This window comes from Pagrus major, chromosome 3, assembly GCF_040436345.1.
Source record: "Pagrus major chromosome 3, Pma_NU_1.0".
NCBI lineage: Eukaryota > Metazoa > Chordata > Actinopteri > Spariformes > Sparidae > Pagrus > Pagrus major.
In genome coordinates, this window is record NC_133217.1 from 1,847,176 (window position 1) to 1,874,528 (window position 27,353).

The following is a 27,353-nucleotide window of genomic DNA, read 5'->3' on the forward strand; positions in this document are numbered from 1 at the left end:
ACGTAGTTAACACTGAGATTTCATATCTTCTTAGTCGAAAGCTGCTAAAGAAACAGTACCCATGATAAATGTTAACAGCGCCGTTAACTGTTCAATGAATATGTAATATACGTTATATTTATTAGGACAATGCTCAAACTTCTTGAGTAAATTGTCCTCAATTTTGACTGTTTATTGAGTGTTGTCTTACTTTTCGACAGGTCAACTGGATGAAGTTTGAACTTCCGTAAAACATAACGAAAACGTGGTTTCTTTCCCAAATGTCTAAATTCTATAAACGGATGTAAACTAACTTTTGGCCATATTATGTAGCAGTTACTTACCTTAACAGCTACTTTTTTCTCACATCATTTAGGTATCATAGATAGACTTTACTAGGTTTTCCCCACTAAGGTATCAGGATTTCACTAAACTAGACACTGCATTACATCCCACACTCACCGCTCTCTAACTCTCTTCCTTCATCAGTCTGCGTTCAAAGCAACAAAAGCACCGTGTCAGAAAATTCAGCTTCCTCCTTTATTTCACTGGGACCGGTGTGTTGGCACAGCGGGGGGTTCAGACACAGAGGGCTCCAGAATAAAAATAGGCTGTTCAGCAAAAAAAGTTCAACTTGGTCCAACTTTTGAGGGAATGCAGTGTCATCGCTCATCATTATTTCCGCATTACTTTCTGACGTTTATGACCACGCTCTAGGTTTTAGCTGCTGATCGTTAATACTATAAATACTGGTTGTGTATTTGTTAAACTGCTCTGTTGTCCACCTGGAATTCATATCATACTAGTGTTGGTTGTATAGTTTTATATGAAGTTATAACAATTATACTAACATAATATTATTAAAACATTAATATTACACTAACATGACATGAAACTTTCACCTTCTTAACTTAACTTCTTAAGTCAGATAGTAGATCTGTAGCAGACAAATGTAGATTTATCCAGAACCAGGAGGCCACTGTGGCAACATGTGCTCCTGCCAGCCAGCCATGTTTACATTGTTCAGTAGCAATAAAAAAGTAGTGTTTACATAGAATTGCATGAGGCGTGTGTTGTCTGTGTGTTGGTGCATCTCTGTTATTACATTAAACAACAGCGTGCACACTTCAGCACTTTCACACAGCACTCCCATAAACTTCCTTAAGAGTCTGAAAATGCTCTATTTGACTGTGCTCTCAATGCAAAACCAAATTTTCCTCCAGCAGCTTGGCAGTAAAAGCCTTTGAGTGAAGAGAATTGATTATCATCAGAGGTTGGTTTGACTCCACATTCGGAGGCACTGACTAGGTGAAAAGCTGCTGGCACACACTGCAGTTTGGGGCAGATCTCAGACCTTTAAAATTCATCATCTGTGCCTCTGATGCAGGTTATTTCCTCCCATTCAACCCTTTAAGAACTGGAGCTTTTACAGTCAACTTTCAAACCCTTAAGACCCGTGAAGGAACGCTGACTTTTTGATTTTATTTCAAGTTACATTTGGGAAACGGGCTCTGATGTATGAACGGGTCTCCGCTGAGAACAGGCGACCAGACAACAGGGACAACACAAAAGATAGTGCAGCTCTGCAGGAGGACGGCCGATGTGCTGCAAACAACAAAGGACGAGGAGTCGAGATGCTGCCAGGAGTTAAGCTGTTGTTGCAAAAAGAAACATTCAGAATTCTCTTTGGTTTGCTTCAGACACAAAGCAGACACCTCGGGCACAGTTACGCTCTGCTGTGGACTTCCTGCATGACAGCAGTAAACGTGTTGAAGCGACACTCAGCTCAGTGGACTCACAGTTCACGAGGGTAACAGAACAGAGCCAAACATACATCTCAGCAGATGTTGAGGTGTTTTCATCTATACAGCTGCAGAATAAACAGAATGTATCCAGTTTCTTCACACTTGAGAGATACTTTAGGTCTCGTGGTTTGCAGATACGGTGAGTCGATACTTTATACCAAATATCAGCCCAGTCAGGCCCAGTCAACCTGTCTGCTGCAGATTTATATTCAGAAAATGATCATTTATCATTCTCAACCTAATTATATCAAAATGTCTGAAAGTTTCAATAAATTGCTCAAAAATGTATTAATTTCATTTTTCAAGGCACTAATTTACCCAAGAAGTTGTTTTTTTCTCATATTGATCCATTACACTGTTGCAAAAAGCAAAAATGTTCAGCCAACAGAAAAAAAGAAAGTTGTCTTCAGTTAGCATTAGCGGTAAGGGTTTCCTGTGATTCCCGCATGCTTATCAATAAAAACTATGATACAGACAGGGTACTGAATGTAAATACATTGAATTGCTATTGCTAAGAAAATGAGGACAATAAATAAAATCAAAAATAGGGTTTGATTTCATGAAAATCTTAAGGATGATACATTTAAGATAACTAATGCCAAACTTCATGGCATATAAATACATTTTTGGAAATCATCGCTCCATCCATTATTAGGTCTGCATTTTTAAATTTAATCTGATGAGTATTTTCTCAATATACAGTTAGGTCTATAAAATGTGATGTCTTTAAATGTCTTTTTTGTCCAATACCCAATTATATTTGGCTGAAAACAGCCACCTTGTATGAAAAATTATGCCACACTGATTATTATGATAGTTGGCAATTGTTTTTAGATAGTCGCAGCACTAACATCCATCCATCATCTATAACACTTTATCGTTTGCAGGGCTGCAGAGGGCTGGAGTCGATCCCGGCTGACGCTGGCCGAGAGGCAAGGAACAGCCTGGACACGTCTCCAGCTCATCACAGGGATTCCTTTTGTGGAAATCATGGTCTAACGTCTTTATTCCAAGTCTCTCCATAACTCTCTCTGACTGGATTTCTTCAGCCTTCCCCCCGCTCCCCGTCTTTAACCGTTTATGCAGTTGTCAGCTTTGAGATGCGGAGAGGATTCGTCTCAATCTCACAGCATGACGCAGCACTTTCAGCTCAGTGAAAAGAGAAAATCATGCTGCGGTCGACCTGGCAGACTCCCACACCCATTTTAAAAAGGCAGCTCCATTTTTTAAGTGGAGGTGTAATTTATGTTCCAGTCAAACACCACCCCTCCTTTAATCTTACACAAGCTTCCTAGGTGCTGCCGACCGCCTCAAACCACAAACCCTAACAGACTGTTCATCCGTCTCAAGTCTCGGTGGAAATAACTGCTTTGTTCTCGGCACCCCTCAACCTCACTTCCACGGCGCTCGATGAGATTGACGAGTTCTTGAGGTGTGTTGCCTCTCTGCGGGGAGTGTACTGGGAGTGTGGAGGGCTGAAAGCACACACTGTGCTTTGTTTAGAGGCAGGATTTACTATAATCATCTCACTTTCTACGCTGATGGTGCCATAAATAATGAACTTAAGTGAGGCTGTGAAAGTATTCTATGGTAGGGGCATAACAGCATTATGCAGAATGTGAATCCTTCACTAAACTTTCTAGCCATGAAATGTTTTTGTACCATCTATTGGTAGCCTGCAGCTCTGCATTCAGAGTTCATAACCTGACATTTTCTATCATCATCATCCATTTCCAAACTTCTATTTGAAATAAGATGATCGTTATGACAATACCTACAGCTACAACCAACAGGATTTGTGTGCAAACAAACAAAAGATGCACTGGTGTTTGCTATAGCACAGGAAAATGTCCTTTTCCCACTAATTAATTCCCTGCAGATTTGTATTATTTGTCTGAATTAATTCCAGGCGTCTATTATTGTCGCTGGTGGGAAACAGTCTCTGCACAGAGCCACACAACAAACCCTGAAAAGAAAAGATAAACCTCAAGCACTCGATCCAAAGAAAAATACAATCAGCAACACTTGATTCTTTTCTCCACAACCAAACAACATCCAGAACGATCATTAGATCTGCACACGAGGTGATTCTGTGGTTAACTGCCATCATGTCACTTTATTTCTTATGATATCAAATGTAAATGTTTGCAATCTCAACTAGGAGCAGTGACGGTGCCCCTGCAAAATGGTGTAAAGGAGAACTTGTGCAAGGCGAGTCGTGGCATTAACATGGCAAAACCTCTGCAAAAGAAAAAGTAAGAACTGCCAACTTGTTCAGGTTCTGACTGTTTGTGGACGGGTTTGGACTGAGGCAACTTTTCTCTACTACAAAATACTTTTCCCTCATAAACAACATCAGGGCTGCATTGGGTTTCAATCTGACATGTTGCCAAATAGTCAGCAGTTTCCAAAAGTTATGCACTGTTTTATAGATGCTTCTTTCTCAATGTAAGCTTATGGGGAAAAGTCTTTTCAATCACACGGTTTGGCCACTACAAAGGCTGGCTTCAAAGTCCGCCGCTCTTCCTGTTTATGCCCGACCAACATGCAACACTGGGAAAAAACAACTACCGTTATTTATGGAATTGTAAGCGAGCCTCATCACTGGAGGAAGGACGGCATCGTACTTGAGTGAGATTTATTCCTTTTCAGTGGCAGTAAATCCTGCACATATGCCACCGGTAACTCTGCTGTAGTCAGAAAGACATTTAGCATCGTCAAACGGCATCATTAGCTATGACAAACAGCAGGGCTATGACTATGTACTGGCAGTATCCTGCAGACGCACACAGCAGGAGCGTCTGCGTCTGCAACACAGGTACCAACAGTGACTCAAATAAATGTGCATCTAGTGACTGTGAAAGCTCTGAATCCAGCAGAGACACAGAGTCTGACAGGCTCCGTCATGGCTGGTTCACTCTAACTACTAACAACCCTACGTCTCTGTCCACGCTACACTGAGTGGTGGTCGGTCGGTCGCCGAGCCGCGAAATAGCCACAGAACACGCCCGTTATTAATCCCTCTCTCTAAAAGTCGAAAACATATGCAGAATGTGGACACAGCAGTACTTTCAGTTATGCAACAGTTGCATTTTAAGCATTTTTCTTTCGCCTTGAACATGGTGTGAGTTTCTGCTCCTGCACTTGTAAAAGCCAGTGAAATGTCTTCGAGATAAAAGGGCTGAAGTGCACAGTCAGACAGCTAAAGTGTAACCCACCTGCAGCCGGAGCCACATGCTGGTCCACTGGGTGTGTCACAAGTTCAGAGGTTGGTGGTTAATAATAAGCGAGAGTAACGTATTCAGAGGTGAGTTCAGCCCATCAGCTAGGCAGTGAGCTGCATTACAATCAGAGGATTGTGATTCTGAAGAGCAGGACCGAATTATCATGATGAAAATGTCACATCATAATGTCCTGTCCTTTGCTTCTTTAGTGACCAAATTAGTTCAGCCTCTCCCCCGAGTGTCTGCTGAATAACAATAGTACCAGGCGTTGTCTTACGTGAAATAAGCCCATTTAAATTTAGTATAATTTAGCACACTGCATGTCTGAGGAGCTTCCTTCGCTTAAAACGAGGCACCATCTGCTCATTGTTCAGACACACCGGATCCCTGATGAGAGATCGGTACTTTAAACTTTCAGTCCATACATTCAGGATCAAAACAACAGAAGTAAGGCTGGCTTTCTCTGTCTGGCTCCATTTTTGGATCCCAGTTGGCAAAATATTAGCTTCAATGAGCTCCGACACTGAAGAGTGTCTTATGAAGCCTTTTTCTCTCCTGGGTCTTTTTTATTAGCAGAGGGTGATTTTGAAATCATTTAGGCGGCAGGTTTATTTTTAGAAGTTAAAAAATGACAAACATATCTAGCAGCAGGTTATATCAGCTATAGCAAACAAATTATAAGTGATATAACAAACATTTTGGCTGTTTTCAGGTTAATGCGCTCCCAGTAACAGTCATGTCAATTTAATGCTTATCGTAGCAATATGAATGCCTCCGCACATGAGTCAAGTATTAGTTACTCCTAATATAGACTATGAAGAAAAAACTTTAAAGGAATTTGATAGGAAAGTGTAGTTCTTGGCGAAAGGTGAGAAACATGTTGTCTTCACTTGTAGACTATTTTAAAGAAGGGTACAGAGGACGGATCCAGAGCTTCGTCACATGGAGCAACAACAATCACCTGAAGATCAAAGTCAGAAAAACCCATTAGCTTGCGGTGGCCTTCAATACTTCAAATGTGGATGTTGCTGCAAAGAAGCTACAAAGTCTAAAAAGTGGACGTTTCACACACATCTTCAACCCGTCAGCACAGTGTCAGCAGTTCAGTACCAGACCAAATATGAAATATGGTTAGTCTCCCCTTCTGTTCCTGAGCTGAGACATTGAATAATGGCCTAAAAAGTGTATTTGCAGAACATTAAGATGTCTCGGGGTGGAAATCACAGAGCAACTCATGATACAATACGATTCACGGGTGATTCTGCGTTGATCGATATATCACAAGATGATAATCTCACAATTCATCACAATATCTGTCTAACTGAAGAATACAAAAAAGGCAAAGTGCAGGAACTATGTATTTATTCACTGCACTGTGGTGTCAGTTTCACAATATTTGACATGAACTGAGATAAAACAATGCATAAAAAAGTGCATAGTGTTAACAAAAATATTGATATTTGGCACCAGCGTATCAATAATCTTATCTCAAGAGGAACGATCACACTATATTGCCATATTGATATTCTGTCCCTTCCCTTATGATGTTACAGTGACCTCTGACCAGCAAAATCTCATCAATCCAAGTGGATGTTTGTGCCAGATTTCAAGAGATTCCTTCAAGGCGTTCCTGAGATATTGCTTTCACGAGAACGGGACGGACGGCCGAACAACTCAAAACATGACGGATCCACATCCGGCCAAGCGTATCACCAGCACGGAGGCTTAATAAAATGAAAATTCAAGTCGAAACAACAGCAAGTTACTCTCGTTAGTTCACTGTGTAAGATACACATTCAATCAACATTTCATATCCTCTGCAGCTCAGCTCATTTCACAGTTTGTCAACATCCATCAGGCTGCAGCTCGAAAACTTTCTGCCTTCTCTGCCAAAATAAAACACTGATAACAGATCTTTGAGTTTTTGTTATTTGTAACTTTGGTTAATTGAAAATGTGAAACAGCTAAACCTGGATCTGGAGTCAATTAAATGCGACACCGCCCCCCCCTCGGCTCTATACAGCACATATCCACTAATCTTTGGCTTAATGATGTACATTAACAGCCCTCACACACGTTCTGCTGCATTAACATCTGCTGCTGTGAAACAAACTATTTAAGCTTCAGACTGATGGTTTTAATATTCTCATGTGTGGAAGGCCACGTTTTCAATTTCTGAATCCAATACTTTTGTTTCAGTCTAATGACTTCAGATAATCATGACAAACAGCCTTTATTAAGTCATTGATCGACGGGATTGTGGCATAACTTCACTAATAACTTCAGGCCTAATGTTCTTTGAACTGAACTGTAGCTTATTGTAAAGGAATAAATTTAATCCGAACAGTGAAATGGAAACTAAAGAACATTCTTAACGAGCACTGTTTTTTCACATTACAGCCTTTTACTTTTCTGTCAAACTGCCACACCAGAAACTGCAGATTCACACTTTAATAGTGTTTTTAAATTGGACTCAACGGGACATCCAGGAATAGGGAAAGACCTATGAATAACAATTTATTTTTTAAGGTATTGATGCATTTCCTGCCAAATTAGCTGCACCTTAGACAGTTACAAGTAATTCAGGGAACGTTTATGAGGTTCTTTATAGACTGAGAGGTTTGCGTTGCCAGGTGGCCTCACGAAACTCATTTAAAATCACTTTCCATGCTTCAAAGAACATGGAAATTGTGATGGAGCTCCAGCCAATACTTACTCGACACATCAATGTTTTTTCTCCTCTTAAAAACCACCGCACAGCCAAGTGACAATTTCTGAGCTCATTGGAGTGTTACCTGAGGGAAATATAAAAGTGAATAACACGACTAAATGTTTTTGAGTAATAAATATCAAAGATATTGATGTATTTGTTAATAGATGTGTGGTCTGATTGTGTCGATATCTGTGAGCTCCAGCTCTGATTTTAGCAGCTCCTGTGCTGTCGTCTGATCGTCTCACGGTTCTTCACAGTATCATTTTAGTGTTAAACTAATGCAGGTTGAAAAGTGTGACAGGAGACCTTTACACGTGTCACATTTCATCGGCTACTTGCGTCAGATATGTCCAAATAAGGGGAGGATGGATGAGTGAGTGAATAACAGTCAGAAATATATTTCCCCAGGTGGTTTTCTGACTCGAGCTCTTATTCGTCCCTCTTTCGCTCCCGTCACAGCATCAATAGCCAACTCAATTATTGTCAAACCAAGCTGATCTCTGGGGCATCATTAGTGAGAACAATGTATTAACAGTGTGACATTTAAGACAAATTACTGTGGAGAGTAAACAAACTGTCCCCGCTCAATACTCCCGAGTTAAAGGACAACTGACTCAGTGTGTAGAAAGTGCACTGTTAATGATACAAACTCTTTGTGTTTGGGTATTGTTGTTCCTAAATCTTCTCAGGCAGATTCTTCTTTTCTTCCTTCTGGATCTGAGCTCCTCACTCAGTTCAATATCAAACAAACTAGGATCATTTCTTTTTGTCACGGCCTCCAGTCTTTAAAAAAGAAACGTGCTCAGTCCACACAATATGATTTATTCCCTGTTGAAACAGGACGTTGGGATGGGACAGAGCGCACTGTTGGATTATTCTACAGAGGTCTTGAGGATGGATTAAATTCAAGGAATACAGTTGAACGTTTTCTAAATGAGGCCTCGGGGACGTTCACATCTACTGATTGACGTAAATTTTTTCCCTTTGTTTGACAAGTCAAATATCTGCTGTGACAAAGACTTTTACAACTTGTCACACAATCTGAGCTTAATACGACCTCACTGCTCCTCTGCTCTTACATTCACGATGAGCCTCTCGAGTTAAGAGCGCCTGCTAAACGTCTGAAATGTAGATGTAATGTTTTAATGAGGCTGCAGCTCGGCTTCGTGTCAGACCGACTCACTGAGCTGAAAATGTTTTCACGGCTCCTCAGTAAACGCTTCCGACTCCCGTACGGTTTTTCAATGGCATTTAGCTCATTAGTAGTAAATGGGAGTCAGACAGTTGCTTATTAGTGAGGATTTTCAGAGCCAATCTCGCTCCTGCACTGTGCCGTTTAATTAATGCTGCACAGCGCTGCAGAGAGAGAGATGACCGACTGCTCCGTCCCACTTAAAAATACACTTTAGCTAATACTCTCAGCTCAGAAAGAGAAGAAACCAAGTTACTGTGAGGACGCAGCGGTAACTTAAACTACAAAAACTTGGTTACTGTCTGTTTTAACTTGTTTATTTCTGTTCTGGTGTTCATCTCACAGTGTCTTTGATCACAACTGAACTCAACCTTTTACGTTACAGAAAATATTGTGTATAAATTATGTTTGAAGAAAATTCTCTTCTCACCCACCGGTGAGTTTTTTTATCTCTGTTTTTGTTGCCAGCACTGCAACTAATAATGTTGACATGACTTGTGCACATGCATTTTCCCCCAGTAGAAGGATGAAATGTGTCACAGTTCCAGTGGAATCCATCACAGAGCATCTGGTTGACTCGGCTGCAGACTCTCAGTCAACACCCAGCTCCCAAAAAGCATCATTTAAGGTGAAACGCTCCTGGATTCAGACAGAACGGACAGTGTGGCAGTGCACTTCTTACCTTTGAAAAACAGGTTTTTTGATTATTTCCAGAATTAAGGTTTCCACACAAAATGATAATGTCTTTGGGATCATTTCAGAGTGATTTGACGAACGATAAAAAACAGACTGCCAATTAAAATCCAGCTGAATTTACGGGTCATCAGTAAACATGATTTTGGGGGAAATTTCCTGCAATATAATGTCGACGGAGCGCTTTTATTATTGGTTTCCACCGGTAGCTGACTGGTCACTTTTAAGAAGGTCTACTCTATTAAATCAGTCTTGGTTATTTACACAACTTATTAAACACTTATATAACGTATATTAGGCTGCAAAATTACAAATAAAAAATGTACGTTTGTTTTGATGTCCATTATAACAAACTTCACTGCTGGTAATGTTATTTTTTATATGTTTCAAACTAAAAGTCTGGCCACAATCTGACTAACTGTAGGAACAGTCTCACTAACAGTATAATTAACTGTAATCTCACATCTCAGAGTTGTTTTGTTCTCCAGGTCAAAGCTCCCAATCACAGTTATATCAGGAGGGAGTCCATGAAAATAATGAGGATAAGAAGATAAACTGTGATGCCTCCTTACAACAGAGAGAAAATTAATTGTTTGGGTCAAACTCTCTCCAGAGAAGCTTGAAGGTCTCTGCTGCCAGGCTGACATGAACTGTTCCGACAGGATAAAAACAAAAAACACAACAACATGAACACATTTTGGTGACCTTTAAAACCTCCCGGGAGCTTAAGAAATCCAGACACTTAGTGGGATTATTACCCGTCATCTCCCACAGCAGCTCAACAGCACTGCTGAAGAGGAGGGAGAGAATACAGTCTGTAAAGATGCCGTCACAACCACGAAACTATCAGCCTAAATGCTTGTTGTCATCCAGTTGAAAACTTTTCCTACAGAGTGTTTCTGGCCCCCGACTGTCAGCGAAACCACGGAGTCAACCAAGTTCTCATTAATCTTTTAGTCAAAGAAAAAAAATGCTCACACTACATTTGGGAGCTGCGCCTTGTCATCAGGTCCAGAATGAAATGCTGCTAACAATAGCTGTGGGCTAGCTCAGTTAGCCACGCAGTTTACTGTGTTGGTGTTTACACCGCGACCACAGGGGGCTTTGGACCGCCAGGAGGGGGAGGCTTTGAGGAATGAGTACCAGGACCGTAGACTGAGAGTGGGCAGAGGAACCGGGCTCAGCATCTCAACATAAACTCTCTTACACAACCGTCTCTGAAAAATAAATATTTGCCAGCGCCTGCGTGTGGACTCAAGCTGGTTCTGGAATAATCTCATTGTTTTCCCCTCCAAAGAGAAAAGGTGCAGTTTTGCTCGACACCACAGACGAGGCAACGCTGCCAATACGTTCCTAAATCAGTTTTATGTATGAAATGATGTTGCATGGTAGGCGGATGGATTAGCAGCCAGAAAAGGGCAACAATATCCAAGAGATTTGCTTACACATCGTCTTACATAACACCCTGAATAAGCTGTTCGGGTGAACAGTGCTAATGAGAACGATGTGTTACACCACAAACTGACGGGGAGCCGGTCTGAAGGCACGACTGAAACCCTTTAAAGTCTCAGCAGTGCGGCAGTGTTTTACAGTTTCAGCATTATCTGACTGTATCGACAAGAAAGGGGGGAGAACAGTTGGATTCTGCGGAGACGAGGAGGACCGTGAACGCACCGTGAAACACTGAGTAGGCAGAACACCCGGTGAGCTGCCTGCAGGTGCTCCGTGTACCGGTACAGCCCGTTTCAAATCCAACCTGAAAACATACTGAAGTCTTACTAGTCATTAATCACTGAGGTTTTGTTCCCAGAGTTTCTGGGCTCTTTGCAGAAATCGGGAGTCTTTAAAACTCTGAGGACTTTCTGTGATCTTTCTACTCCTGAATCAGAGGATGATTTGTCTATTTCAGTCCTGTGATGAGTCACTCTGGTTTTGGTTTTGTTCACTTCGAGACTGGTGTTTTTTTCCTTCAAAGCAAACAGAAAATACCCTCTGGTGACTCAAAAGAGGAAGTACACACACGAGACACACTCGCCTGTCAGATCTCACCACTGACGGTACACACACCCTCCGAATAAAGGAAATCCTTTCAAACCGCACACAGTGTGAGGTTTATAACGATGCATTTGATAAGCAATTATCTGTACTTTTTGATGTATTTGTGCCCATCTCTGATCATCGGTTAATACATTCTTAATCTGTTAAAATCTGAATGGTGATTAATCGATAAATGAGACTACAGAGGTTGTCGGGGACATTAAAAGTCATCACAGCGAACACGAACAAACTATTTTAACTCTGACTTTACAATGACATCGCTATCAAAAACGATATAGCAACACGAGAGATATCGCCGTTTTTCTTCCACACGTTCATCCTTTTCAAAAATCTTCCTCTGGAGCCTCAAAAAGGTGTTTTACTACTGTTTCCCCACATACAGCAGCGCTCCCCAAGACCTGGAAACACACTTTAAAAAGAAATATGTATTTTTGTTTACTCAGTCATGAAAAACAAGGAGAATTTGTTTATTTAGTTTGTTTAGGCAGAAAAAAAAACTACACAGTGCACCTTTAATGTATTAAATCGGTGAAGTCACCCTTTAAATATCAACCAGTTAACCAATTAGAAACACCTGGTTCACCTGTGGCAGGTACCCGCGTGCAGACAGAGCTCACCTGTCCGTCACCTTTGACCCGAGTGAGCCTCTCTTACCTTGGGCGATGGCGATGGACTCGAAGCTCTGCAGCTCCTTCAGCAGACACGTCCTCTCCTTCGGCTGCAGGCGGTAGATGAACTCCTTGGCTCTCTTGGGGGAGTTGAGCGGCTCCCTCGGCTCGTTCCTCCCGTGTGTCCCCAGACAGCGGCTCCCCGTCCCCGGCAGCCTGAGCGCCGCCGCCGCCGCCCCCGGTGGCGCCTGTAACTTCTGTACGACCGTCACAGCTCTCCGCAGACACAGCTTGAACATCGTGGCGAAATAAAACTGCTTAAACTCTCTGAATATTTAAAAAACCTGCTGTTTTTAACGCTTTTCTCCGAGCGCCGAGCTCCGTCGTCGTCTCCCCCCGCGTCAGGTCGCCTTCCCCCGGGCGCAGAAGTTGTTTCTTCCTCGCTCGATTCAGCGCCTGGTTTTAATGGCGGCCCCGCTGAAACTCGCTGTAACTTTCAACCCGCCGAACATTTCTTCTTGTGGATCTTCCCGCCGCCCGAACCGGCTCATGATCCCTGACGACGCGGCCGTCAGGAGTTGGGCTCGTGAAGTTCGAGCTAAAGCTGAACGTGAACTACTTAACGTCAACCCGCCGGAATAAGGACTACAGTTCCGGTGGCGCCTTTCAAAATAAAAGACCGTGCTTCCGGTTGTACTTTTTTTTAAATAATAAATCCACTAATAAGGAATTTCAATTCAGAAACTGTGATACCGCATTTCCAGCTAAATTAGATTAAATTTTAATCTTTTTTTTATTATTCAAGAATTTAGTTTTAGCCATTTTTTTTAAAATTAATTTTCAATGGAAGTCAAATATGATTTAAAATCTGTAACTTTTTAAAAGTGTGACAGGAGGCCAATCTTTCAAGCCATTTCATTTTATGAATGTAATATTTTGCTAAATTAATTATATAGCTACATTTCATCCGGGGATAAGTTGGATTTATTAAAGATGAGTAAAATATCCATCTTTGTTACAGTGACATCTTTTTCAAGCATTTCTAAAAGGTATTTCTCTAAATCAAGCCAAAAATATATGGAAACAATCTGTAATGTCAACAATGTCTGTGATTTTTATCTGAGGCGTTACGTTTTACGTCACTGACGTCATCTTTTACGTCACGAATGCGCCGGAAACAGTTGTAACAGAAGAGAAAACAACAATAGACGCATTGTGAAAAAAGTGTCTGTAAAACGATGGATACATTATTTTGATCGTCACAACCGCTGTGAAATGTCTCGTTTCACCCTCATAATTTGAGCCGTTCTGCCCAATAACATTTGGAAAGTCTAGAAGAGCCGCACGATTAAATTATTTTATACCACTTTCAACTTAGCCGGGCGCTAAACCGGAAGTTAGCCGGCTCGGTCGGCGATCCAGATATTTTCATAGCCGGGAAGTCGAGTTTTTTTTAGCTTCAACACACCACTGAGCAGCGTTCATATGAATGACCTGAGCTCCACCTCCAACACTGTGTCCAGTAATAAAACATCCCTGAGTAATCCGCACCCCAAATTCCTTCTTTATTTACGCGCCAGCACCGGATGTTGATAACACGTCATCACTTCGCGCGGCGGAAGTTAGCGTGTTCTTCCCAGCAGAGTCAATTGACCCGGGTGTAGATGCAGAGTGTACACATTCCCACCAAATTGTATTTTGTGTCATTTTCCTTTCCTATCATAGCTGCAAATGAATGAAGAGCTGTTTGTTTGACAATGTAGCAGCTGAATCTCCAATTTTCTTTTCCTTCGGTTTCCTATAATGGTTTGTTTTAGTGTGTAATAATAATCTTTGGACACGAGTCAGACAGCCTCACTTCATCTCCATTATGATACTGAAGATCAGGTGCAGTTTTTTTTTAACAGCAACACTTGAGGGTTGCTTCACCTGCATGTCACTTGTTGGTGCCTTTACATGTCTGTGCATAGAAGTCCATTGTCTCATAATCCAGGCATGACAGACTGTGATGAATGCCTTGTGAATCATAGCGCCATACATGCCAGTGAGATATATACTGTATATGTGTGTGTGCTAAGGGTGTCGGCTGCTGTATTGTCTTTCTATGTTGTATTCTGATCAGCTGGTCTGTAGGCAGGAATCACATTTTGATGCTAATTTTCTGACAAAGGCTCTCTTGTGTTGTAAAAAGTACCCAAAAGAAGTCATACTTGAGTAAAAGTAAATATATCATCTTAAAATATTAGTTGGGTAAGAGTGAAGTAGGAACAGTAGCCTGCTTGAGCAAAAGTTTTTGATATTATTATTACTTTAGTAATAATGTATCAAAAGGATTTTTCTGTCAATGAATGTACTTAAGTGTCAAAAGTGCACGTATAGATATTTACATGTATGTATATACTCTATATTACAGGTCTAACAATTTTCTTTTTTTCTGATTATCTGAGTCAGTGCTTTAATTAAAAATCTGATTACTGATTAAATTAATTTAAAAATGAGGCTCTGATGCAACTGAAAAGTAACTGAAGCTATAAAATAAGTGTAGTGACTAAAAATGACAATATTTGCCTCCAAAATGTAGTGGATTGGAAGTATAAAGTAGATGTAATGGGATCACCCAGAATCATATCTGAGGGCCTTTAATATCTCATGAAGTTTGGTGACCTCAGGAAACGCCCCAGGAAAAGCTGACCACACCCCTTCATTTATAATCAGCTGAACACACGTGTGTGGGAGTGCAGGGAATCCTTTCACCAAACGAAGTGCCTAAAAAAAGCAACTTGTTTCCTATTACACAACAAGTGACTCATAATCTCATGCACTACCGGCCTACTTGTAATATGACTGATGTCTTCTAATGCTAAATCTGTCTCTTCTTCTGCCAGTTTAACCAGCAGAAGGTGCCCCAACTCTGAAGACACACCTTGGTTACCACAGTTGCAAACAGTTTAGACAAAGTCATGTTGATAACTAACCAATAAATCTTATTTTGAAACATATTTGTTGGATGAATGTCACAAGTTTATCAGAAACTGTATGTGGAGGCGGCACAAAAGGCAAAAAACATAAAACAGTGAAATCTCCCCATCTAGTGGTTCAATCAGCTAATGCAGCTCCACACGCTATGGCAGCACTGCTCTTCACAGCAATGGGGGTTAAATAAATAAAGTTATTTAAAGGTGATGTTGATGACATTTGAGATACAGTCCAAACTCATTATCAAAGATGATTTTATTTACATAAATCTCTTTTTAAAACAAAAGGCAAAATGAACAGCTTTTACCTTTTAAAAAGCTTTCAGAACAATCAAACTAATAATCAAAGTCCTTCATCCATCGCTGAAACATGTCAAAAAGCACAGCTTTCCAATCAAATCAGACCCCATCTTTGTCTCATCAACAAGAACTTCATGGATTCATTCGCAGCTTTACGTTCTGCGACCTGTTATTACAACAGTAATGAGCAGGAGTTTGTAGTCAAACCCTTAAAGACGTTCAGGCTCTGGAAGTCTAAACAATGTAATACTTGGAGTTGTGCTTGAAAGCTTTTTAATACAAATTCTTAATGATGATCTCTGTCAGGCCGAACTGTACTGTCAAATAAGGTGAACACACGGCTCCTAAATATTTCCTTTCATGCCAGTAGTTTAAGATTTTGGATCAGTGTTCAGTAGGACGTCTGCTGCTGGAAAACAGAACCGAGCCAGTGCTTCTTCTAGCTCAACATTACGACACCTAAAATGAAATGACATCTGCAACTTCAGAATTAGCCAACAAAACATTTCCTTTAGGCCTGGAAGTTTTTCAGTTTATTGAAAATAGTCTTCCAGCCGTGCAGAGGGACCCTGAGACTAGAAGCACAGTTTGTGCTGCCTGACGCAACGAGAGTCTATCTGTACCAGTGATGAGAAACAATACGTACTGTATGACATGACCTCTTACAGCATGGCTAATAACCAACATGTAAAACAAATAATGGTAGGTTTTTTCCTTAAAAAAGAAATTCTGCACCTTTTCATACTGGATTTTTCTGGCGTTGACCGAGGAGCGTCGAGAAAAAACCCCTGAACCCAATACAATTTAGCATTTTTTTTGGAATACAGCTCTTCAGATGTGACTTGCACTTCTACTCCAAACCAGCGTGATCATTACTAACAATCATTTCTGGGTGTGGAACTTATAATTAACCAAACTAAATACTGATTCTTGTAAAGAGAAATGTGGAAAGTTGGAAAAAAAAATTAAAAACAAAGTCTTTTCTTATCCTACGGGAGAATGTGTGCACGTATTTGTTTTATTATATGTACAATAACGTACACAAATGTAAGCGAGGTCACACAAGAGACCAGTAGTAAGTAATGATAGAGGTATATCAGTGATTACAGTAGCAAGTCATTATTTTTTTAAATCAGACACACCTCTCTGTTTTTCTCTGGCTGGTGCAGAGTCGATAGAAAACTGCTTCACTCTCCTGCCTTCATTCTCTCTCTGGACAAGGTCACAAATGTTGTGTTTGAGTTCGTTAACGACAAAAATGTGGAACAATGTGCCACAAACTCGAGCTGTGATCAGTCTGTGACTCCAAAGGCCCGAAGCGTGACAGTAATTCGATGTTTGAGCGCCCAGACACACGACATGACGAAAAGGGCTGCTGTCAATTATTTTCTGGATTAATCGAATAGTTGTTTGGTCTATAAAATGCCAGAAACTGGTGAAATATGTCGATTGTGGTCAAAGACAACGTCCCAAAACTGTCATATTTTGTCCACAACCCAAAGATATTCACTTTACTGTCATAGAGGAGGAAAGAAAGAAGAAAATATTCACATTACAGAAGCTGGTTATCAGAGAAATTTGACTTTATCTTAAAAAATATTCAAACTGATGAATCGATTATCAAAATAGTTGCCGATTAATTAAATACTTGACAACTAATCGAGGAATCGTTGGAGCGCTGCTGATGAAGTCTGTTAACCAATGAGTCTAAGCTGTATAAAAACAGCTGGTTAGAAAAATGTGTTTTAGCGCTCAAAACGTGTTTTTCTACAAACTCTCAAATCTTACAGACGGATTAAAGCTTCAATTTGTTTCGTTGCTCCACATTTTTGTCGTTAATAAACTAAAACACTCCCCCTGTTCCCCAATAACACACCTCCAGGGAACGTAACTGCATCTTTTAAGACATCTTCGTCGTCTAAGCACATTACAAGTCGGCAGGCGCACACACACGCACACTCAGACACACATACGCAAATACACATTGAGGCTGCATAAGTGACAAAATCAAAACAAAGTTGCGATGTGACTCAAGTGTGGCTGCTTTTCTTTTCTGTGCGCTGCAGGTGATCTGATGATTTAACTCACTGATGTGTGTCAGCTTTGAGGCATCGGGGAATAAATCACGGCATGGTGAGATTTGTATCAGGAAGAAAATGAACAATATGAGTTTTTGGTCTACATCATGCAGCCTCGGTCTGCGCACACAAACACACACTCGACACACACATACACACTCGACACACACACAGAATGAGAGCAGCAGTTACTCTTTCCACGAGCCCTTTAGAGTAAAACCCAAACTCAAATTCAAACAAAAAGAAACTAACAAGAGAAACAGAATGACATCCCTGACATTTTTCAAGAACAAATTAAGATGCTGTTTTATAATTCTTTTTAACTTAAATATAATAAAGATATATGTATATTCTTTTCTATAGATCTCTTCTTGTCAGTCCTCTGTGGAGTCTGTGTCGTCATTGATATAGTCTTCTTCTATCGGCGTGTTGCCGTTTTGAGTCCCCCACTCGTCTTCGTCGTACTCTATGCTGTCGTTGTCCTCCAGCAGCTCGTTGTCGAGCTCCCCCGCTCCTCCCGCAGCCTGGACGCCGGCTGCCGCTCCGTCAGCCGGCAGCTCATCGACCGGCTGTCCGTGCTGCTCCTCCCCCGGAGCAGGTGGGGCTGCGGCAGCGGCGTCCTGCGGCGCTGCGTAGCCCCCGTTGTTGTTAGAAAAGGCGGCTCTGTCGCGGCTCTCCTCCTCCACGTAAACTCTCTGATGGCACATAGGGCACGTGTCCTGGATGTAGAGCCACTTCCTCAGGCACAGGGCGTGGAAGTAGTGGTGGCAGGGCGTGATGCGGGCCGAGGTGGCGAACTCCTGGTAACAGATGGCGCACACGTCCTCGATGTCCCTCAGCTGGTCCCCGCGCATCTCTGGCAGCGAGTTGATCTTCTTGACGGCCGTGCGGCGGTTGATGAAGGTCTTCCAGCCGTTCTTGGCCTGCAGGTAGATGTTGAAGTAAGCGTGCAGGCACATCATGCAGGCGCGGATCTTGCTGCCCGACTCGAACATCATGGTGTAGGCACCGTTTCCGAACATGATGACCCCGAACAGGAACTCGATGATGTTGCCTGTGGAGCGCACGTAGTAGACGTAGTCATCCAGCTTCTCCCAGAGGACGTTGGAGAAGCCGTCTGCCATGAAGAGGCCGTAGACGGTCAGTGACACCACCACCTGGAAGGAGGGAGGGAAAGGAGTTAGATATGAACACTGTATGGAGGACTAGGGTTGTGAATCATCCATCAGTCATCGACCACTGAACCAACATCGTGATTCAAATTTGTTTAAAAAACTCTCCGTCCTCACTTTGAGGCAGAGCTCCACGCAGAAGGCTGTGACAGCAAAGAGCCAGGTGTTGAGGGCGTAGTGATGCCAGAGGGCGTAGCTGAGCACCACGGGGAGCACGAAGAGCGCCAGGGACACCAGCAGGACCGGCAAATGGCGGCGAACAGAGGAGACATGGGAGGCGCTTAGAGACATCAGAACAGGGTCTGTCATGCCGTGGATGAAGTGCAGGATGGCCGTCAGCAGAAGGCACATGTTCCGACTCAGGCGGACCTATTTCAGAAGGTTCAAAAAGCTGTTGTTAATGTTGGTCTGGGGAACAAAGTGACAACAATCGAGGACAGCAGAAATCAACAAAGAATCTATACTGAAGGTGAAGTTTCAGAAAGACGCTAAACATCCAGAATCAAGTCAGAAGCTTTCAGTGTCAGTTGTGTCCATGATCCCTCTCTACATCCACTAATTACACCCGACTCAGTAATCAATGTGTCAATCAGCTGTGGAGCTGCAGTGACGTACCAGGCGTTCCTCGGGGTCCAGGCTGCTGAGGCCGGTCTGCAGAGCCAGGATGAAGAACAGAACAGGAGCCACGAAGCCCAAACGCTTGTCCTCCTCCTCCGTTGAACCTGAAGAGTCAAAACGCTGAACTTCAGGAGCTTTCTTACAGCCAGTATGATTTTAAATGTTAATAGTACAACACACTCAGTCGTACCTATGAAGGCCAGGATGCTGAGGCCGAGGTAGTGAGCGACAGAGGAGATGACGGCACTCATCCCCAGAACAGTGAGCGTGGAGTCACAGCCGGAGATGATGAGGTTACTGGTGAGGTCCCAGAACACGTCCCAGCTCAGCAGGTAACCCTGAGAACAGCAAGTCATGCAGTTACACACACAGTCACCAGAACTTATAACTCCTACACTCAGACTGTTTGGGTCTAAAATACCACTGCTGCAAGTCTTTAGCATAAGACTGCATGGTTCGGATCTTACCTGTGAGTCAGAGCTCCCATCTGCAGCACCACCTGTGGCGTCACCGCTCTCCCTCCTCACCGCCCGCACCACGTAGACCAGGATCAGGGCCTGGGCTGTGACCCGGGTCAGCCAGAACACCCGCAGCACATCAGGGAACCTGATCCTCTTCCACGTGTCCTCTAACAGCAGCTGAAGACCGTAGATCCTGTACATGTGCCGTACGAGTAGGTAGACGTACCGACACGAGTAGTAAAACCATTTGAGCCTCATGGCCAGGCACACGGCCGTGTTGAGAGCCAGCGCCAGGCCCGAGAACACCGCCACCAGCTGCCTGACGTCTGCCGGCAGCTCAATCATCAGCCCCCACAGAGGGATCATGATGTCCAGGACCACCAGAGCAGCGAACACCGACTGGAGGTTGAGCAAGAAGACGTAGCCCACGCCAAAAACAAGCTGGACTGCGGCCATACCCAGCCACAGCGTTGGCCCGTTTCTGGGCAGCAACCTGAACCCAAGTGCTGCTTTGTAGTAGGCGCTGTAAAAGTCTATGTGGGAGGTGGCGTAGTAGTTGAAGAGGACCGCCGCCATGCCGAGGAGAACGGCAAAGAAGAGGGTGTAGAACTTGAACAAGGCTTTCTGGGAGAGCAGCAGCACCACGCTGGAGATGAGGACACCTGAGACGCAACAGAGACATAGTCAGCAGAGAACAACATTCGAGGTAAATTATCTCAAAAAAGATTTGGTTTCTTTCCTCCTCTAGGACAGTAAACTGAAAATCTTTGGGTTGAGGACAAAACAAGACATCTGAAGACGTCATCTTGAGTCCGACTGATATTTTGGGGAGTGAAAAATTCTGATATATTGGCTTTTTTCCATGACTTCTCTTTTTCTGCATTATTACCTCTAAAAAAAAAAGTTTTCATATTGGCTGATGTCAACAACATGCTGTACGCTGATACTGATATATCTGTGATAAGGCCAATATAGCGGTCAGCCTTAGCTTTGGGAAACACTGATCAACATATTTCACCACTTTATAGACTAAACAACTTATTAAAAAAAATTATTATGACGCCTGTTATTACAAGGCTGCCAAACAGCCGGACAGTTCGAGTCATACCGTTGGATATTTTTAAGGACATCTGGGGAGATTTCCAGCTGTTTTTGTGGCGACCACAACAAGTATTTTAAGCCAAACCTTGATGTTTTCTGACCCTAACCAAGTGGTGTTTGTGTTTAAACCTAACCAGAGCACGAGCACAGCGTTGTGACATGAGAGAAATCGAAGCCTGACAAACGTAAAGCTGGAACATAAAGAAACAATCAGTTTTAACGTCTCTGTGGTTTTACAGAAATGTACTTGGCGCACAAGCGAAAAAAACTACCTGTGAAGAAGAAGAAAAATAGAAGCACACAGAACTTAAATGGGTAAAATGAGCAACCGAGTCCTCCATGTGAAAGGAATGCCGTCTACAATACATGTAATAATAGTGCGGCACACAGCCTCTGTGTGCGTGTGCACTTGTTCCTATCATCTGACTGTAATGACTCGTTAGCTTCAACATATATAAGCGTCATTACGAAACAAATCATACAGACTGGCTGTGGATGAGTTGAACCGGTCAGACGGACCTTGACGTTTCACAGCATTGTTATCACTATGACAGTGCAGTTATTAGTTATGTCAGATGTCTTCATATATGTGCGTCAGTGTGTTGTCTTCGCAGTATGTGATCACCTGACTCTTTCCATACCCTTTTTATTAGAGCTGCAACGATTAGTCGAATGCAAAAATGTCAAACAACTGCTGGTTTCAGCCTCTTAAATGTGAGGATTTGCTGTTTTTCTGTCGTTTATCACAGTAAATAAAGAGTCTCTGGGCTTATACATTATATATATTATTGTTTGCACTTTTGCAACGTCTTGTTTATAGTTTGACTTCAGGTAAACATTTGTATGTTTGTGTGTGCTGGTACAAAACAAACACTCGTGGGTTGAAGAAACTTGAGACTGTTGGCTGACCCACTTTTAAAAGGCACCTTATTTGGCCCCTCGCCTCTCCAGACCCAAAGCTCTTGGCTAACACCAGGAGGACTTTCATGAGGACTGAGCCGGTCAAAGGTCCACAAACTGTACAAACGGAGAGTTATGCAACCTGGTAGTTGTTCTTCTGTGTAAAGTGTTTTCTGTTAATGACTAAATGCCGCACAGAGAGAAGCTTTAGTTGGTTGATTAATGTAGACTGGTTTAAAGGCATTGAAGGGCTCAACAAAGAAACACTGAGAAACATGTAAAATGTAAACATGTAAATTCTACAGTCTAAATGAACATTTGTCATATTGTGAAATCTAAAATATGATATATTTTGAAATTAAGAGAACTTCATGAATATGAACCCTCGCTCCTAAAATGAAAAGAAAGACAGGAGGGAGAAAAGCTGCAGCGACAGCATGTGTTAAAGGAGCACTATGTAGTTTTGGGGTAGACATTTTAATCAGAAGACAAAAATCTTCACTGACTGATTTTGTTTTATGCCAAAACAAACTAAATAAACAAACTCTCTTTGCTTTCATGACTGAATAAACTGAATAAACAAACTGACCTTAAAAGGACAACACAGTTTCATACTGTTTTACTTTGTCTACATTTGGCGGACCCTGCCACCTTTCTAGCTTCAAACAATGTTCTGGGGACCTTGCAGAGTGGTGAAGGGACATACCTGAACCTCCACAAGAAGCCTATGAGATTTCTGAATTGGATTTTTGAATATCGTCAAAAATAATCTCTGTGACAAACAAGCGTTTATCAGAATCAGAATACTTTATTAATCCCCGGGGGGGGAATTGTTTTTGTTCCAGATGCTCCGTGCAAAGTAGAAATAGAAATATAGCATGACCTATGACGATGACATGATTATGATACTAACACATTTTGTTCAGCAAGATAATCTTCACATATGAACACCAGTTTGTGATGTTTGAAGCTTAAATTAAATGTGTAGCAGTAAAAAGCTAATGTTCGGCTACAAACAGACGACATCACGGTCACATGACTTAAACGTCACCACCACTAAGCGTCTACCTACACAATTACTATACAGGTTTTCTATAAACTGATCAATGTCCAAGTTGTAAAGTCAGAGTTAGACTACTTTGTAACTAAAGTGGGCCTGTAAAGACGGACTAGTGAGTAGATGAGTCTCCGTGTTCGCTGTGAGGACGTTTAATGTCCCCGACAACCTCTGTAGTCTCATTTAGACACTTGTTAGCAACGACTGCTTTTAAACTGTGGGACATTTAATGATGAATTTTATGTCGCAGAACAACACGTGTAAATATCTTAAGATCATATTTCAGGCATTTAACTGAAAACCAATTCAAAAATTGACCTTCAAAAAAAGACGAGGGAACCAGATGTGCAAAAATGCTGATTTCTGGGTTTTAGGACGACAGACTTCATCGTCCTCTGAGAACAGCTTGTTTACTCAGTTATGGAAAACGAAATACTTCTGGGTTTTTATTAGTACCTAAGTAATATTGCAAATATTAAAATTCTGAGATTGAATTTCTTCTCCAAAACCACATAGTGCTCCTTTAATGGTAGTAAAATGAATATAATATTAATATTACTGCAGTATTAATGTGTTCATATCCTCCATCATGACTACATTAAGTTGGTACCAGCTAAGTTAAGGGGATAAATAAGCACATTTCGACAGGCAGCATGACAGGCGGTCCCACCACACAAGACTTCCGTCAGATTACAGCGGGGTCACCGGATTTGACACGACACCTGTGACAAAGTACCTGGCGTTAGCGGCCAGCTAGCAAGATCCTAGCAACAAAACAAACACGATTACGTTTAAAACAAACTATTTAAGCACCGTCAGAGGGATGATGCATGGATATTGATGCTACAGCTGCTAGTTAACCCGGCTTTGTTCGGTCTGACAGGTGACATCGCTTCACACTGCTGACTAACGTCACGGCTAACGACAGTAAGCTAGCTGTCAGTTTGTTGTGTGCTGCTGCTGTTGCTGGTGGACGGTACCACTTTACGATGCTTACCCGTGACTCTGACCAGCACCTTCCCCATCGCACCGGCCCATCCCGAGCCAGGGTCGTAATAAGAGTTAAAAATGGCGTCGATAATAAAGATACAGGGAACTCGCAGAGCCACATCCAGCACCGCCAAGGCCTGCTGGCCTATCCGGGCTTGAGTGGACGCCATGCGGCTACAGCGGAGGGCTCACAGTCCTGGGGAGTCCCGGTTATCCATGTAACATTAAAATAGGTTAAAGTCCTCCAGCAGCCGCCTGCTGTCTCCGGTTTCGCTTTGCCTGACGTTTATTTGATAGCTGGGGACCTGCTGCTGTCCGCCATGTCCACCCAGCTCAACCTCCTGTTGCTTCTTCTTCTTCTTGCGTTTAACGTCGAGCTGCGGTCATCCCGCATGTTACCGCCACCAGCTGTCCCGCGTCAGAGCTCCCCTCGGGTCCCGGCTCGTCTGTTATCACCAAAAATACGACGATAAGTCCGGATTGGCCATTTCCTATCGCTTTGGGAAGACCGCAGAAGTTGCTAGGCTGTCGGTTCCGACGTAACGTGACGTAACTTCCAGCGTCAGAGGGTGTGGCAGCTGACGTCACACGTTTCACTGACTTGTAATGTTACATCTTGATATAAAAACAAACAATTAAAGTTGGTATTTCATTCCAAATCATATATTTAACTTAATTGGAGGCTTTTCTTTTCTTTTGACATTTTATTTTTTACCAATCAAATTGTCAACATTTCATCAACAAGTCCTTTCAGACTGGAAACTGTCTTTTGTCCATAATTTCAAAGCCGTCCTGTGGAACAACTGTGACATATTTATCAGGAACTAATCCTTATTCTTTCATGAGTGGCTGCAGACAGATATAAATCACATTTGCAATATCTTTGATGACTCTGGCAATATGCTGTCTTATGAACAGTTTGTCTGTACAGTTTTCCGATTTATATTACAGTATATTCATATACGTAAGTGGGTGTATAAACTGTGTCGGCAACTGTGAATGCAACTCAAGACAAATGTGTGTATGTGAACACAGTGAAAACCTTGTATTTCCTCAAAGTCACTGTCAAGACTTAAAGACAAAAAACAGCTTCGGTTTGTAGCTTGAAATATATTTATATAATTATATTGTATAAGAGTGTCTTGATTCCAATGAGGAAACCATTAAAAGTCTAATTTTTAAACAGTTTTAAGTGAGGTGTGTCTTTTCATGTGTTTAGGTGTGATCTGTCCTGGTGTCACTTCCTGTGTTAGAGGCTGTCCAACTCAAAGACAGACAGATAAACTACACAGTTAAACCTTCAAGAACAGCCTCAGTTAAGTTTTCAGTTTGTAAAGATGTCTGCAGAAATTGTTGCATTTGCTTTAATGTGAGATTCACATGACAGCTCAGATTGATGAACCTGTAGTCTACTGCTCTACCACATGAGGGCACCAACACGTTCATATTAATCCCTCCTGTGTGGGCCTCTTCACTGAAAGCAGAAAACATCATGTAAAAACAAAACAAACTGCTTTAAGAATAAAAAAATAATCTGATTTCACTTCCTGAAACTCTTCTTCTGTGGTGTGCAAACAGTAGTAGCTGAAAGACATAAAGTAAATGAATATGAAGCTCATGAGGAGTCACTAGTGTTTATATTATTAAGAGAGTTTCCAACCTGAGTGTGTTGTGTGGTTTACATCCATAACAATAAAGTGCTTGTGCTTGTTTTACAGGGGCTTTCGTAAAGATGTGGATGTTACAAAAGGGCAACCAGTATATATGGATGAGCAAGGAACGTGGGATCATACCAACTCTGAAACCAAACAATGGATCTGTGAGAGAGCGATATCTTGAGTTTCCTGGAAACCTGGCAGTCTAACATTTGGCACACGTGTAACTGATATATTGTAATGGGTTTAAATCTTGACCTTTGTGACATGCATACATACATTTCTCCCTCTCCTTCCACACAGTTGTTGCTGTCCTCCCTCATAAAACCCATAATAAAGGCAAACATGAAAAAATGAACTGTGCTGCATTACTGTCCACATGGCATTTTTGGGGGCAGAAAAGCCCTCGGGTTGGGACTCTTGTGCGAAGAGAAAAAAACAGCTGCACGTTGGTTCTGATTGACATGTGTTTAAGTTAAGGTAACAGAGGGCTGACGACAGAGCTGATAACAAGCTTACAACTCGTAGGTCTAAAAACACAATACTCACCAGAGACACTCAGTCCACAAATGGACTTTTCTGTCTCTGTTCTGATAGTGTTGTCTGATAAAGCTCAGGATAGAGTGACACAACTGAACCAACTTCTCCGCCATTTTCTTGGTTACCAGGGTGACGAGTCCCGCCTGATCTAACATATGATTGGCTGCCTGAACAAGATAGATGTTTCTGTGTGTGTGTTCGCAGTGGCCACAGAGAAAAGGGGAAGTGCTCTGAAAAAAGATGCTCGGAGCAGCACCTTTTCTCTACGCTCGCTCCTCATTAGAAAGTTAAAAAAGATGCTGCCACACAGAGAAAAACATTACGAGGTCACAGCTCCTACTTAGAAGTTCAGAATGTAAAAGTACAAAAAGACAAAAGTGTTCATGGCTTTACAAAATGACATAATAAATAAAGGTCAAAGAGTGTCCAGAATAAAAAAGTTTCATCCACTGAGGTGCATCAAAGGTACTTTTCCATTTTTGTGTTTTGTTGGTATTTGTGTCATTGGCAGATTTGGCCTGATGGTGGCAGTACTGGAGGGTTTCACCACAATCATTTTCAAGGCAATCTGCCCAACAGCAGGGCAAGTTTGTATTGTTAAATGGTGGATTGACAGATGGTGTAATACTGCATTTCAATGTCTACATTAATTAATCGATTATAAAACCTTCACTTCATTAAATGTTTTAGTTTCTCTATAAACCAACACTTAAAAATAAAAATAACTGAGAAAGCAACATTTCCTGTTTTGGACAGAAGAAGAAGAAAGAGAGAGACAATGTATGTGTGTGTGTGTGTGAAGCATTCAACCAATGTGTGAATAAGTGTGAGCAGATTTATCAAAAAGCCTGAAACCTTGTATCTCCAAACTCTATTGTTCAAACAAAGAAACAACAGAATTATTTTGTGTGTATTCATAGTTTATCTGAATGTTATCATAAATCTAAAGATGAGACAGTTCTGTCATCTAGCTGTTATGAAATCCACCATGTTTCATAAAGAGTCTGTCAAGCCTGGACCAAAATGAGGACTCAGATGCAGAGGATATCACTTATAAGCACACTTTATTGAGTTCAGCTCCTTCTTTGAAGAGTGACAAACAAATAGGCTATGAAACACTCACTCAATTACTAAGGCCTGGCTAGATAAATCATGGAAGAAAACAACTTCCAAAATGAAGGGAAACACTCATAAAAGGGAGGGACAAAAAACACTAGAATCAAGGAAAACAAAA

General features: G+C 41.9%; 2 protein-coding genes across 3 annotated transcripts in view; both read right to left on the reverse strand.

Moving 5' to 3' along the window:
• Nucleotides 1-12,893, reverse strand: part of tmem65 (transmembrane protein 65) — a 30,156-nt gene extending 17,263 nt beyond the window's left edge. The window contains exon 1 of the mRNA XM_073463308.1: nucleotides 12,319-12,893. Within this exon, the coding sequence (XP_073319409.1) occupies nucleotides 12,319-12,571 (253 nt within the window). The 5' untranslated portion in view covers nucleotides 12,572-12,893. The remainder of the gene's footprint in view (nucleotides 1-12,318) is intronic.
• A 2,592-nt stretch (nucleotides 12,894-15,485) lies between these two features.
• The window catches only part of rnf139 (ring finger protein 139), a 53,970-nt gene continuing 42,102 nt past the window's right edge, over nucleotides 15,486-27,353 (reverse strand). The window contains exons 1-6 of one of the 2 annotated variants that reach the window (XM_073463102.1): nucleotides 23,932-24,467; nucleotides 19,883-20,538; nucleotides 19,606-19,753; nucleotides 19,413-19,519; nucleotides 18,915-19,166; nucleotides 15,486-18,782 (exon numbers count right to left, since the gene is read on the reverse strand). In XM_073463102.1, the coding sequence (XP_073319203.1) occupies nucleotides 18,000-18,782; nucleotides 18,915-19,166; nucleotides 19,413-19,519; nucleotides 19,606-19,753; nucleotides 19,883-20,538; nucleotides 23,932-24,094 (2,109 nt within the window). In that variant the 5' untranslated portion in view covers nucleotides 24,095-24,467 and the 3' untranslated portion in view covers nucleotides 15,486-17,999. Of the gene's footprint in view, nucleotides 18,783-18,914; nucleotides 19,167-19,412; nucleotides 19,520-19,605; nucleotides 19,754-19,882; nucleotides 20,539-23,931; nucleotides 24,468-27,353 lie in introns of those variants that run through there. The other variant, XM_073463103.1, reaches the window with a different exon arrangement.